The sequence below is a fragment of the Rhinoraja longicauda genome, chromosome 7 (assembly GCF_053455715.1).
Source record: "Rhinoraja longicauda isolate Sanriku21f chromosome 7, sRhiLon1.1, whole genome shotgun sequence".
NCBI classification, from domain to species: domain Eukaryota; kingdom Metazoa; phylum Chordata; class Chondrichthyes; order Rajiformes; family Arhynchobatidae; genus Rhinoraja; species Rhinoraja longicauda.
The window spans coordinates 2,623,726-2,638,725 of NC_135959.1; the positions used below are offsets into that span (position 1 = coordinate 2,623,726).

At 50.7% G+C, this 15,000-nt stretch overlaps 1 protein-coding gene across 1 annotated transcript in view; it reads right to left on the reverse strand.

Annotated features, from left to right (window-relative positions):
- LOC144595440 (solute carrier organic anion transporter family member 2B1-like) overlaps nt 1-15,000 on the reverse strand; it is a 36,352-nt gene that overhangs the window by 10,746 nt on the left and 10,606 nt on the right. The window contains 4 exon segments of the mRNA XM_078402943.1: nt 2,105-2,255; nt 4,954-5,149; nt 6,804-6,968; nt 13,965-14,076. Of these exon segments, the coding sequence (XP_078259069.1) occupies nt 2,105-2,255; nt 4,954-5,149; nt 6,804-6,968; nt 13,965-14,076 (624 nt within the window).

Consider the following 15,000-nt stretch of genomic DNA (forward strand, 5'->3'; position numbering starts at 1 on the left):
CAGCCATGATGACAGTGAATGGCGGTGCTGGCTCGAAGGGGTCGAATGGCCTCCTCCTGCACCTATTGTCCTCAATGTCCACAGCAAAACACACTGCCATGGCCTCTCCGTCCGTAGAAGGCTCAGGAAGTTGGGCATGACCCCAACATCCATCACCAGTTCGGGCGGTCACGGTGGCGCAGCGGTAGAGTTGCCGCCTTACAGCGAATGCAGCGCCGGAGACCGGGTTCGATCCCAACTGCGGGCGCCGTCTGTACGGAGTTTGTACGTTCTCCCCGTGACCTGCGTGGGTTTTCTCCGAGATCTTCGGTTTCCTCCCACACTCCAAAGACGTGCAGGTTTGTAGGTTAATTGGCTTGGTGTAAATGTAAAAATTGTCCCAAGTGTGTGTAGGATAGTGTTAGTGTGCGGGGATCGCTGGTCGGCGCGGACACGGTGGGCCGAAGGGCCTGTTTCCGCGCTGTATCTGTAAACTAAACTAAACTAAACAATCATTCATCATCAATTCCTGTAATTCATCAATCAATTCATTCATTGCGTGCAGGTTTGGTCTCCTAATTTGAGGAAGGACAATAGACAATAGACAATAGGTGCAGGGGAGGCCATTCGACCCTTCGAGCCAGCACCACCATTCAATGTGATCATGGTTGATCATTCTCAATCAGTACCCCGTTCCTGCCTTCTCCCCATACCCCCTGACTCCGCTATCCTTAAGAGCTCTATCTAGCTCTCTCTTGAATGCATTCAGAGAATTGGCCTCCACTGCCTTCTGAGGCAGAGAATTCCACAGATTCACAACTCTCTGACTGAAAAAGTTTTTCCTCATCTCAGTTCTAAATGGCCTACCCCTTATTCTTAAACTGTGGCCCCTGTTCTGGACTCCACCAACATTGGGAACATGTTTCCTGCCTCTAACGTGTCCAACCCCTTAATAATCTTATACGTTTCGATAAAATCCCCTCTCATCCTTCTAAATTCCGTCCTAGCCGTTGAGGCAGTGCAGCGTAAGTTCACCAGGTTAATCCCCGGGATGGCAGGACTATAATTTGAGGAAAGATTGGAAAAACTGGGCTTGTATTCACTGGAGTTTAGAAGGATGAGAGGGGATCTTATAGAGACATATAAAAGTATTAAAGGACTGGACAAGCTAGATGTAGGAAAAATGTCTTAAGAATAATGGGGAGGCCATTTAAAATCTAGGTGAGAAGAAACCTTTTCACCCAGAGTTGTGAATTTGTGGAATTCTCTGCCACAGAGGGCAGTGGAGGCCGATTCGCTGGATGAATTTAAAAGAGAGTTAGATAGAGCTCTAGGGGCTAGCGGAATCAAGGGATATGGGGAGAAGGTAGGCATGGGTTACTGATTGTGGATGATCAGCCATGATCACAATGAATGGCGGTGCTGGCTCGAAGGGCCGAATAGCCTCCTCCTGCACCTATTATCTATTGTCTATTGTCCAAAATTCATTCATCCATCAATTCATCCGTCTATCAATTCATTTGTCCATCAATTTATGCGTCCATCAATTCATCCGTCCATCAATTCATTTGTCCATCAATTTATCCGTCCTTCAATTCATCCGTCCATCAATTCATTCATCCATCAATTCATTCATCCATCAATTCATTTGTTCATCAATTCATTCATCGATCAATTCATTCATCGATCGATTCATTCGTCCATCAATGCATCTGTCCATCAATTCATTCATCCATCAATTCATTCATCGATCAATTCATTCATCGATCAATTTATTCGTCCATCAATGCATCCGTCCATCAATTCATTCGTCCATCAATTTATTCATCGATCAATTCATTCGTTGATCAATTCATTCGTCCATCAATGCATCCGTCCATCAATTCATTCGTCCATCAATTCATTCGACCATCAATTCATTTGTCCATCAATTTATCCGTCCATCAATTCATTCGTCCATCAATTCTTTCGTCCATCAAATCATTTGTCCATCAATTTATCCGTCCATCAATTCATTCATTCATCAATTCATCCGTCCATCAATTTATTCATCCATCAATTCATTCATCCATCAATTTGTTCATCAGTTCATTGATGGAAGCTGAAGCCATCTAGTCCACCTCACCGTGACTTTTCCTTTAGTGTCGAGCACCACGTTGTGGCAACCAGCATGGCAGGGGGAGATGAACTCAATATCATCGGGCGCACAGACAGGGTTGTAGACCTGATCTCCACACGAGCAGCCATGATTGCAGCTCAGCCTGACATCCAACGTCCTGACAAACACAGGTGCAAAAAACAAAAAGGTCTTTAAAAAACCCGTGCACAATAATGGGGCAAGAAAGTTGCTGCCTCACAGAGTGCCAGGGACCCGGGTTCAATCCTGACCCACGTGTGTGGAGTTTGCACGCTCTCAGGAGAAACCCACACGGTCGCAGGGAGAATGTGCAAACTCCACACAGGCAGCAGCCAGCAATGAGCGGGTTAACCTAAGATGAGCGTAGGTTGGCACTGGGCCTGTACTCGCTGGAGTTTAGGAGGATGAGGGGGGGGGGGGGGACACACACCTCATTGAAACCTACAGAATAGACAATAGACAATAGGTGCAAGAGGAGGCCATTCGGCCCTTCGAGCCAGCACCACCATTCAATGTGATCATGGCTGATCATTCTCAAGAATAGTGAGCGGCCTGGATAGAGTGGATGTGGAGAGGATGTTTCCACTAGTGGGAGAGTCTAGGACCAGAGGGCACAGCCTCAGAATTAACGTTTTTAGTCAGAGGGTGGAGAATCTGTGGAACTCGTTGCCACAGACGGCTGTGGAGATCAAGTCAGTGGATAATTCTAAGTCAGAGATGGACAAATTATCGATTAGAATGGGTGTCAAGGGTTATGGGGAGAAGGCAGGAGAATGGGACTAAGGCACAGGTCAGCCATGATTGAATGGCGGAGTAGACCCGATGGGCCGAATGGCCTAATTCTACTCCTATAACTTGCGAGCTTGTGGAAAGATACTTGGACAGGTGCAAGTACAGGTGGTTAGGAAAGGTTTAGAGGGACATGGGCCAAACGTGAGCAACTGGGACGAGCTTAATCGGCATGGGGTATCTTGGTCAGCACGGATTAGTAGGGCTGAAGGAAACAGAATGTTTCCATCCTGTATGACTCTATACTAAGGTTGCCAACTGTCCCGTATTAGCCAGGGCATCCCGTATTTTGGGCTAAATTGGTTTGTCCCGTACGGGACCGCCCTTGTCCCGTATTAGGCCCGGACAGCGATGTTGGCCCAGACACTGTAGGCCCGGACGCTGTAGGCCCGGACACTGTAGGCCCGGACACTGTAGGCCCGGACACTGTAGGCCCGGATGCTGTAGGCCCAGGAGCTGTAGGCCCGGACGCTGTAGGCACGGACGCTGTATGCCCAGACGCTGTAGGCCCGGACGCTGTAGACCCGGGAGCTGTAGGCCCGGACACTGTAGGCCCGGACGCTGTAGGCCCGGACTCTGTATGCCCGGGCGCCGCCTAATGGAGGTTGCGTAGCAGCCCGCTTCCCGGCCCGGGCGGCCGCCATTGGTGGAGCGGGAGCATACCCAATTCACACCCAACCCACACCCCAACCCTCACACCCAACCCTCACACCCAACCCTCACACCCAACCACACACCCAACCTTACACCCAACCCTCACACCAAACCTCACACCCAATCCCACACCCCAATCTGACACCCAACCCACACCCAACTCTTACCCCATCCTCACACCCAACCTCAAGCCCCAACCTCAGACCACAACCATCAGCCATGATCGCATTGAATGGCAGTGCTGGCTCGAAGGGCTGAATGGCCTACTCCTGCACCTATTATCTATTGTCTATTGTCTAACTTACACCCAACCCACACCCAACCTCACACCCATCCTCACAAACAACCTCACACCCCAACCCTCACACCCAACTCACACCCCAACCTCACACCCAACCCACACCCAACCCACACCACAACCTCACACCCAACCTCACACCCAACTCACACCCCAACCTCACACCCAACCCCACACCCAACCTCACACCCAACTCACACCTAACCTCACACCCAACCTCACACCCCAACCTCACGCCCCAACCTCACACCCAACCTCACACCCAACCCACACACCCAACCTCACACCCAACCCACACCCAACCTCACACCCAACCCACACCCAACCCACACCCAACCTCACACCCAACCTCACACCCAATTCACACCCAACCCACACCCAACCCACACCCAACCCTCACACCCAACCCACACCCAACCCTCACACCCAACCTCACACCCAACCCACACCCAACCCACACCCAACCCACACCCAACCCACACCCAACCCACACCCAACCTCACACCCAACCTCACACCCAATTCACACCCAACCCACACCCAACCCTCACACCCAACCTCACACCCAACCTCACACCCAACCCACACCCAACCCACACCCAACCTCACACCCAACCCTCACACCCAACCCACACCCAACCCACACCCAAACCACACCCAACCCCACACCCAACTCACACCCAATTCACACCCAACCTCACACCCAACCTCACACCCAACCTCACACCCAACTCACACCCAACTCTTACCCAACCTCACATGTCAACCTCACACCCAACCCTCACAAACAACCTCACGCCCAACTTCACACCCCAACCTCACACCCAACCTCACACCCCAACCACACACCCAACCTCACACCCAACTCAGACCCAACTCACACCCAACTCACACACAATGTCACACCCAACCTCACACCCAACCTCACACCCAACTCACACCCCAACCTCACGCCCAACTCACACCCAACTCACACACAACGTCACACCCAACTCACGCCCCAATCTCAGACGCAACTCACACCCAGCACCATCCCCCCGTGGCCCGTTACATGGGGGTTCACTGTCGTGGGGGGGTCTCGGTACGCCGCGCCTTACCCGTTTACGGGCTGGTTGACCCCGGCGACCCTCTGCGTGCTGCAGCCGAGGAACAGCAGCGGCGCGGCCGTGCAGACGGAGGCAAAGATGGCCAGGCAGCACATGGTGGCCGATCCCCTCAGGCTGATGCTCATCCTCCTCATCACCACTCCGCCCAGCAGTATGCCCAGCACCGCACCAGGGACGTGTACACTCCCTGCACACCGGGCACGCCGGGAAGGAAGGAATCATGAGTGAGAGGAGGAGGAGGAGGAGGAGGAGGGGAGGAGAGGGAGGAGGGTAGGAGGAGAGGGAGGAGAGGGAGAGGAGGGAGAGGAGGGAGGGGAGGGAGGGGGAGGAGGGGAGAAGGAGGAGAGGGAGGGGAGGAGGAGGAGGAGGAGGAGGAGAGGGAGGAGGGGAGAGAGGGGGAGAGGGGGAAGGGGGGAAGGAATAATGAGTGAGAGGAGGAGGAGGAGGAGGAGTAGGAGGAGGGGAGGAGAGGGAGGGGAGGAGGAGGAGGAGGAGAGGAGAATGAGGAGAAGGAGGAGGAGAGGGGGAGGAGTGGAGGGGAAGGGGTGGAGGAGGGGAGGAGGAGAGAAAGAAAGAAAGAATGAATCAATTAGTGAATGAGTGGATGAGTGGATGGGAGGTCAGGATTGTGGGAGGACGGTTCAGTTGTCTGATAACAGCCGAGAAGAAACTGTCCCTGAATCTGGAGGTGTGCGTTTTCACACTTCTGTACCTCTTGCCCCGATGGGAGAGGGGAGAAGAGGGGGTGACCGGGGTGAGACTGGTCCGTGATGATGCTGCTGGCCTTGCCGAGGCAGCGTGAGGTGTAGATGGAGTCGGTGGGAGGGAGGTTGGTTTGTGTGATGGTCTGAGCTGCCTCCACAACTCTCTGCGATTTCTTGCGGGTCTTGGATGGAGCCGTTCCCAAAGTTTTTTAGGTTCTTCCCAACTCCAGCGCCAACTGATTGGGAAGGGGAATGAGACAAACAGGGGATGCCAAAGGAGAGGGGAGAGATTTGGAGATGGTTCACGGGTTAAGGGGGTAGAATTAGGCCATTCGGCCCATCGAGTCTACTCCGCCATTCAATCATGGCTGATCTATCTCTCCCTCCTAACCCCATTCTCCTGCCTTCTCCCCATAAACCCCTGACAATAAACTAATGACCTTCTCACCTCCTTTCTAAAAGAGCACCCTTTAATTCATCCACCCCACCCTTACAGAAACATAGAAAATAGGTGCAGGAGGAGGCCATTTGGCCCTTCGAGCCAGCAGGGCCAAATGTGTGCGTTTTCACACTTCTGTACCTCTTGCCTGATGGGAGAGGGGAGAAGAGGGAGTGACCGGGGTGAGACCGGGTGATTATTCATTGTGATCATGGCTGATCATCCACAATCAGTAACCCGTGCCTGCCTTCTCCCCATATCCCTTGATTCCGCTAGCCCCTAGAGCTCTATCTAACTCTCTCTTAAATCCATCCAGTGAATCGGCCTCCACTGCCCTCTGTGGCAGAGAATTCCACAAATTCACAACAAATTCTCTGGGTGAAAAAGTTCCTTCTCACCTCAGTTTTAAATGGTCTCCCCTTTATTCTTAGACTGTGTGGCCCCCGGTTCTGGACTCCCCCAACATTGGGAACATTTTTCCTGCATCTACCTTGTCCAGTCCTTTGATAACTTTGTACGTCTCTGTAAGATCCCCTCTCATCCTTTTAAACTCCAGTGAATACAAAGCCCAGTCTTTCCAACCTTTCCTCGTGTGACAGTCCCGCCATCCCGGGGATTAACCTGGTGAACCTACGCTGCACTGCCTCAATAGATCGGATATAGCTTATACCTCCCGCTCCCCCCCACCCACGACTCACCAATTAGCAGATTGGCGAAGGAGGCGGTGATGGCGAACTGTTGCTCGAGGAACTTGCTGATGAAGACAGTCAGACCCGACATTAGGGCGGACAGGCACACCTGGGCTAACACTACAGTCAGGAAGACCGGGCTCCTCAGAGTTCGCAGCAGAATACACGGAAAACCTGTCGGGGGGAGGGGGGGGGGGGGGGGGAAGAATCACAGAAAAGGTACAATGTTTTAACGTTTCAGTTTTAGAGAAGGTTTTTAAGAAGAGTTCCGACTTCCAAAACAGTCGCCTGTCCATCCCCTCTACAAACGCTGCCCGCAGGTTCACCAGGTTAATCCCCTGGGATGGCAACGGACAATAGATAGGTCTGTAGGTTAATTGGCTTGGATTTAAATGTAAAAATTGTCCTTAGTGGGTGTTGGATAGTGTTAGTGTGCGGGGATCGCTGGTCGGCGCGGACACGGTGGGCCGAAGGGCCTGTTTCAGCGCTGTATCTCTAAACTAAACGAAACTAAACATTCATTCATCATCAATTCCTGTAATTCATCAATCAATTCATTCATTGCGTGCAGGTTTGGTCTCCTAATTTAAGGAAGGACAATAGACAATAGACAATAGGTGCAGGAGGAGGCCATTCGGCCCTTCGAGCCAGCACCGCCATTCAATGTGATCACGGTTGATCATTCTCAATCAGTACCCCGTTCCTGCCTTCTCCCCATACCCCCTGACTCCGCGATCCTTAAGAGCTCTATCTAGCTCGCTCTTGAATGCATTCAGAGAATTGGCCTCCACTGCCTTCTGAGGCAGAGAATTCCACAGATTCACAACTCTCTGACTGAAAAAGTTTTTCCTCATCTCCGTTCTAAATGGCCGACCCCTTATTCTTAAACTGTGGCCCCTGGTTCTGGACTCATTTGTTGGCGGGACTGTCATATGAGGAAAGATTGGAAAGAATGGGCGGGGGGAAAAAAACAAACTGCAGATGCTGGTTTAAATGGAAGGTAGACACAGAGTGCTGGAGTAACTCAGCGGGTCAGGCAGCATCTGTGGAGAACATGGATAGGTGACGTTTCACAGAGTGCTGGAGTAACTCAGCGGGCCAGGCAGCATCTCGGGAGAGAAGGAATGGGTTACATTTTGGGTCGAGACTGATGACTGGGCTTGTATTCACTGGAGTTTAGAAGGATGAGAGGGGATCTTATAGAGACGTGTAATAAAATTACGAAAGGACTGGACAAGATAGATGCAGGAAAAATGTTCCCAATGTTGGGGGAGTCCAGAAGCAGGGGCCACACAGTTTAAGAATAAAGGGGAGACCATTTAAAACTGAGGTGAGAGAAAACTTTTTGGCCCAGAGAGTTGTGAATTTGTGGAATTCTCTGCCACAGAGGGCAGTGGAGGCCAATTCACAGGATGAATTTAAAAGAGAGTTAGATAGAGCTCTTAATGATAGCGGAGTCAGGGGGTATGGGGAGAAGGCAGGAACGGGGTACTGATTGTGGATGATCAGCCATGATCACAATGAATGGCGGTGCTGGCTCGAAGGGCCGAAGGGCCGAATGGCCTCCTCCTGCACCTATTGTCTGTTGTCTATTGCTGTTTTGAACGTGTTTGTTCGTTTGTGTCGTCTGTGAAAATCCCACAAAGATCACTTTCATGAGATTTCATTCACATGTTTAAACTATCATGTTTTGTGCTTTAGTCCTAATTGTTTATTGTATGTTCGTGTTGTTACTTGCGAGCGGAGCACCTTGTAGGAGCACGTACTTGGCCAATAAAACATATTCAAGGTACAATGTTTAAAGTTTGTTTTTAGTGAAAGTTTTTAAGACGTGTTCCAACCTCAAAAAACGTCACCCATCCATTCCCTCCGCGGATGCTGCCCGACCCGCTGAGTTTCTCCAGCTATTTATGTGCAGTGATACTTGTACTGAACTTAGTTTCGTTTAGAGATACAGTGCGGAAACAGGCCCTTCGGCCCACCGAGCCCGCGCCGACCAGCGATCCCCGCACACCAACGCTACCTTACACACACACGAGGGACAATTTACAACCTTTACCATAGCCAATTAACCTACAAACCTGCACGTCTTTGGAGTGTGGGAGGAAACCGGGGCACCCGGAGAAAACCCACGCGGGTCACGGGGAGAACGTACAAACTCCGTACAGACAGTGCCCGTAGTCAGGATCGAACCCGGGTCTCTGGCGCTGTGAGGCAGCAACTCTACCGCTGCGCCTTCTATTCTAGTCTATTCTAATTTATTGTCACGTGTACCGAGGTACAGTGAACAGCGTTTTTGTTTCATGCTAACCTGTCAGCGGAAAGACTATACATGATTACAATCGAGCCGTCCACAGTATACAGATATAGGATAAAGGGAATAGTGTTTAGTGTAACATTAAGTCTAGTAAAGTCCGATCAAGGAAAGTCCGAGGGTCACCAATGAGGTAGATAGTAGTTCAGCACTGCTCTCTGGTTGTGGTAGGACGGTTCAGTTGCCTGATAACAGCCGGGAAGAAACTGCCCCTGAATCTGGAGGTGTGTGTCACTGTCTATCTGACGTACGGCCCATAAAACACCCTCGGAGGTATCTATGCATTATAATTATCGGCATGCTGACGGATTGCTGTTTAAAACTGGGTGAGAGGTTACAGGGACACATCTGTTCTCACAACACAGTCGGCCAGATCCAGCACAAGCATGAAGCACGGGCCATTGGGAGCTGTGGGCCGGCGCTGTGGTGCAGCGGGTAGAGCTGCTATCCTCACTGTGTCCCTTCTGTGACCCGGGTTCAATCCTGACCTTGGGTGCTGACTGTGTGTGTGTGTGTGTGTGTGTGTGTGTGTGTGTGTGTGTGTGCGTGTGCGTGCGTGTGCGCGTCTGTGTGCGACGCGTGTGAGCGTGTGCGCGTGTGTGTGCGTGCGTCTCTGTGTGCATGTCTCTGTGCGTGTCTGTGTGTGTGTGTGTGTGTGTGTGTGTGTGTGTGTGTGTCTCGGTGTGTGTGTGTGTGTGTGTCTGTGTGTCTGTATGTGTGTGTGTGTGTGTGTGTGTGTGTGTGTGTGTGTATGTGTGTGTGTGTGTGTGTGTGTCTGTGTGTGTGTGTGTGTGTGTGTATGTGTGTGTGTGTGTGTGTGTGTGTGTGTGCGCGCGTGTGTGAGTCTGTGTGCGTGTGTGGAGTTTGCACGTTCTCGGTATGACCGCGTGTGACTAGTGTAGATGGGGTATATTGGTCGGGATGGGCAAGTTGGGCTGAAGAGTCTGGTTCCGCGTTGGGTCTCTTCATCAGGGGCGGCAGAGTGGGGCAGCGGGTAGAGCCGCTGCCTCACAGCACCAGAGCCCCCGGTTCAATCCTGACTGCAGGTGCTGTCTGTCTGCGTTGACATTGCACGTTCTCCCCGTGGCCCGCGTGGGTTTTCTCCGGGTGCTCCAGTTTCCTCTCACATCCCAAAGACGTGCAAGTTTATAGACAACAGACAATAGGTGCAGGAGGAGGCCATTCGGCCCTTCGAGCCAGCACCACCATTCAATGTGATCATGGCTGATCATTCTCAATCAGTACCCCGTTCCTGCCCTCTCCCCATACCCCCTGACTCTGCTATCCTTAAGAGCTCTATCTAGCTCTCTCTTGAATGCATTCAGAGAATTGGCCTCCACTGCCTTCTGAGGCAGAGAATTCCACAGATTCACAACTCTCTGACTGAAAAAGTTTTTCCTCATCTCCGTTCTAAATGGCCTACCCCTTATTCTTAAACTGTGGCCCCTTGTTCTGGACTCCCCCAACATTGGGAACATGTTTCCTGCATTTAACGTGTCCAACCCCTTAATAATCTTATACGTTTCGATAAGATCCCCTCTCATCCTTCTAAATTCCAGGTATTTATTCACAAAATGCTGGAGTAACTCAGCAGGTCAGGCAGCATCTCGGGAGAGAAGGAATGGGTGACGTTTCGGGTCGAGTGACCCGAATCAGTGACCCGAAACGTCACCCATTCCTTCTCTCCCAAGATGCTGCCTGACCTGCTGAGTTACTCCAGCATTTTGTGAATAAATACCTTCGATTTGTACCAGCATCTGCAGTTATTTTGTTATACTTCTAAATTCCAGTGTATACAAGCCTAGTCGCTCCAGTCATTTAACATATGACAGTCCCGCCATTCCGGGAATCAACCTAGTAAACCTACTCTGCATGCCCTCAATAGCAAGAATATCGCCTGACATAGTCTCACGAGGTCTCGCTTCCTGAAGCTGGCTTTCCGTGAGAACCTCTTTCAGGGAAGATTGATAAAGGCTGTGTTGTCACGGGCGTTGTGGTGTAACAGGAGCGGCCTGGTCTTGTTGCTTCACCAGGGTCCTTCTCTCGACGTGTCAGTGCCTGCCACCGGCTGTTTCCATGATCTAACCCACCAGGTAGAGACTTGTAGACAGCGACGCTCCGAATCACTTTCACTTCTTCCAAACCTTAGACTGTAGAGATTTCAGAGTATGGCCCTCAGCCAGAGGACGTAGGTTCAAGGTGAGAGGGCAAAAAGATTTGATACGAATCTGTGAGTCATAGAGCGATACAGAGTGGAAACAGGCCCTTCGGCCCGACTTGCCCACACCGGCCAACAATGTCCCAGCTACAATAACTAGTAGCTTAGGGCGGTCACGGTGGCGCGGCGGTAGAGTTGCCGCCTCACAGCGAATGCAGCGCCGGAGACCCGGGTTCGATCCCGACTGCGGGTGCTGTCTGTACGGAGTTTGTACGTTCTCCCCGTGACCTGCGTGGGTATGCTCCGAGATCTTCGGTTTCCTCCCACACTCCAAAGACGTACAGGTTTGTAGGTTAATCGGCTTGGTGTAAATGTGTAAATTGTTCCTTGTGTGCGTGTAGGATAGTATTTATTGTGCGGGGATCGCTGGTCGGCGCGGACCTGGTGGGCTGAAGGGCCTGTTTCCGCGCTCTAAACTAAACTAAAATAAACGTATAAGATTATTAAGGGGTTGGACACGTTAGAGGCAGGAAACATGTTCCCAATGTTGGGGGAGTCCAGAACCAGGGGCCACAGTTTAAGAATAAGGGGTAGGCCATTTAGAACGGAGATGAGGAAAAACTTTTTCCAGTCAGAGAGTTGTGAATCTGTGGAATTCTCTGCCTCAGAAGGCAGTGGAGGCCAATTCTCTGAATGCATTCAAGAGAGAGCTGGATAGAGCTCTTAAGGATAGCGGAGTCAGGAGGTATGTGGAGAAGGCAGGAACGGGGTACTGATTGAGAATGATCAGCCATGATCACATTGAATGGCGGTGCTGGCTCGAAGGGCCGAATGGCCTCCTCCTGCACCTATTGTCTATTGTCTATTGTCTATACCCTAGTCCCACCTGACTGCGTTTGGTCCATATCCCTCCAAACCTGTCCTATCCATGTACCTGTTCAACCGTTTCTTAAATGTTGCGATAGTCCCAGCCTCAACTACCTCCTCTGGCTGATTGTTCCATACGCCCACTGAGCCACTGAGTTCATCCAGCATCTTCGATGCCTGCATCTGCAGTTCCGTGTTAGTTCTGTGTTATCCCACGTTCTCATCCATTCCCAATCACTAGGGACAATTTGCAGAGGGCCAACTAACCACAAGGGACAACTTACAATGATACCAAGCCAATTTAGACGCCAACAGAGTCTCTTGCCCAGAGTTGGGGAATCGAGGACCAGAGGACATAGGTTCAAGGTGAAGGGGAAAAGATTTAATTGGAATCCGAGGGGTAACTTTTCCACACAGAGGGTGGTGGGTGTATGGAACAAGCTGCCAGAGGAGGTAGTTGAGGCTGGGACTATCCCATCGTTTAAGAAACAGTTGGACAGGTACATGATCAGGACAGGTTTGGCTGGTTATGAACCAAATGTTGGCAGCTGGGACTATTGTAGCTGGGACATTGTTGGCCGGTGTGGGCAAGTTGGGCCGAAGGGCCTGTTTCCACGCTGTACCATTCTATGTCTCTATAGAATTATGAGAGGCACAGATAGGGTAAACAGGCAATTCGGCCCACCGAATCCATACCGACCAGCGATCCCTGCACATTAACACTATCCTACACACGCTAGGGACAGTTCACATTTACCCAGCCAATTAACCTACAAACCTGCACATCTTTGGAGTGTGGGAGGAAACCGAAGATCCCGGAGAAAACCCACGCAGGTCACGGGGAGAACGTACAAACTCCGCACAGACAGTGCCCGTAGTCGGGATCGAACCCGGGATTCGGGTCTCTGGTGATGTGACCTCTGGCGATGAAACTCTACTGCTGCACCACCGAGTGAGATGTTTAGATAGAGTGTTTAGCTAGAGGGTTTAGCCAGAGTGTTTAACTAGAGTGTTTAGCTAGTGTTTAGCTAGAGGGTTTAGTAGAGGGTTTAGCTAGAGTGTTTAGCTAGAGGGTTTAGCTAGAGGGTTTAGCTAGAGTGTTTAGCGAGAGTGTTTAGCAAGAGGGTTTAGCTGGTGTGTTTAGCTAGAGGGTTTAGCTAGAGGGTTTAGCTAGTGTGTTTAGCTAGAGGGTTTAGCTAGAGGGTTTAGCTAGAGTGTTTAGCGAGAGTATTTAGCTAGAGGGTTTAGCTAGTGTGTTTAGCTAGAGAGTTTAGCTAGAGGGTTTAGCTAGAGTGTTTAGGTAGAGTGTTTAGGTAGAGTGTTTAGCTAGAGTGTTTAGCTAGTGTTTAGCTAGAGGTTTTAGCTAGAGTGTTTACCTAGAGGGTTTAGCTAGAGGTTTTAGCTAGAGTGTTTAGCTAGAGGGTTTAGCGGGAGCGTTTAGGTAGAGTGTTTAGGTAGAGCGTTTAGGTAGGGTGTTTAGCGAGAGGGTTTAGGTAGAGTGTTTAGTTAGAGTGTTTAGGTAGAGCGTTTAGGTAGGGTGTTTAACGAGAGGGTTTAGGTAGAGTGTTTAGTTAGAGTGTTTAGGTAGAGTGTTTAGGTAGAGTGTTTAGTTAGAGTGTTTAGTTAGAGTGTTTAGTAGAGTGTTTAGGTAGAGTTTCTCGGTAGAGTTTTTCGGTAGGGTTTCTCGGTAGAGGTTTTGAGCTGGAGTTTTTTGCTGGCGTTTTTAGGTAGAGTTTTTAGCTGGAGTTTTAGCTAGTGGTACAGCATGGAAACAGGCCATTCGGCCCACCCGTACATTCTAGCGGGCAGTGTGGGCTTTGGAGAGACCTACGTTTGATGAACTGTAGCAGTGACAGATTCTGGGCTGGATCATCCTCTTGTTTCGCCTTCAATACGTCGGATTTCTTCTCCAAGTTCCTGTCACTTTTGAGATGATCGGAGCCCTGGGGAAGAGGAACAATCACTGGAGTCATCTGTACAAACCTCCCAACGGGTGGACACATGCCAAACAGCACCAAATCTTATCGAAACGTATAAGATTATTAAGGGGTTGGACAAGTTAGAGGCAGGAAACATGTTCCCAATGTTGGGGGAGTCCAGAACCAGGGGCCACACAGTTTAAGAATAAGGGGTAGGCCATTTAGAACGGAGATGAGGAAAAACCTTTTCAGTCAGAGAGTTGTGAATCTGTGGAATTCTCTGCCTCAGAAGGCAGTGGAGGCCAATTCTCTGAATGCATTCAAGAGAGAGCTAGATAGAGCTCTTAAGGATAGCGGAGTCAGGGGGTATGGGGAGAAGGCAGGAACGGGGTACTGATTGAGAATGATCAGCCATAATCACATTGAATGGCGGTGCAGGCTCGAAGGGCCGAATGGCCTCCTCCTGCACCTATTGTCTATTGTCTATTATCTAAATCAGGCAACTGAACCGTCCTACCACAACTACAGAGCACATCCAGCCCACTCCCTCTTCTCCCCTCTCCCATCGGGGCAAGAGGTACAGAAGTGTGAAAACGCACACCTCCAGATTCAGGGGCAGTTTCTTCCCGGCTGTTATCAGGCGACTGAACCATCCCACCACAACCAGAGAGCAGTGCTGAACTACTATCTACCTCATTGGAGACCCTCGGACTATCCTTGATCGGACTTTGCTGCACTAAACCTTGCACTAAACGTTACTCCCTTATCCTGTATCTGCACACTGTAAATGGCGCGATTGTAATCGTGTGTTGTCTTTCCGCTGACTGGTTAGCGCGCAACAAAAGCTCTTCACTGTACCTCGGTACACGTGACAATAAACTAAATTGGGCGGCGGTAGAATTTCTGCCTCACAGCGTCAGAGATCCGGGTTCGATCCCGACTATAGGC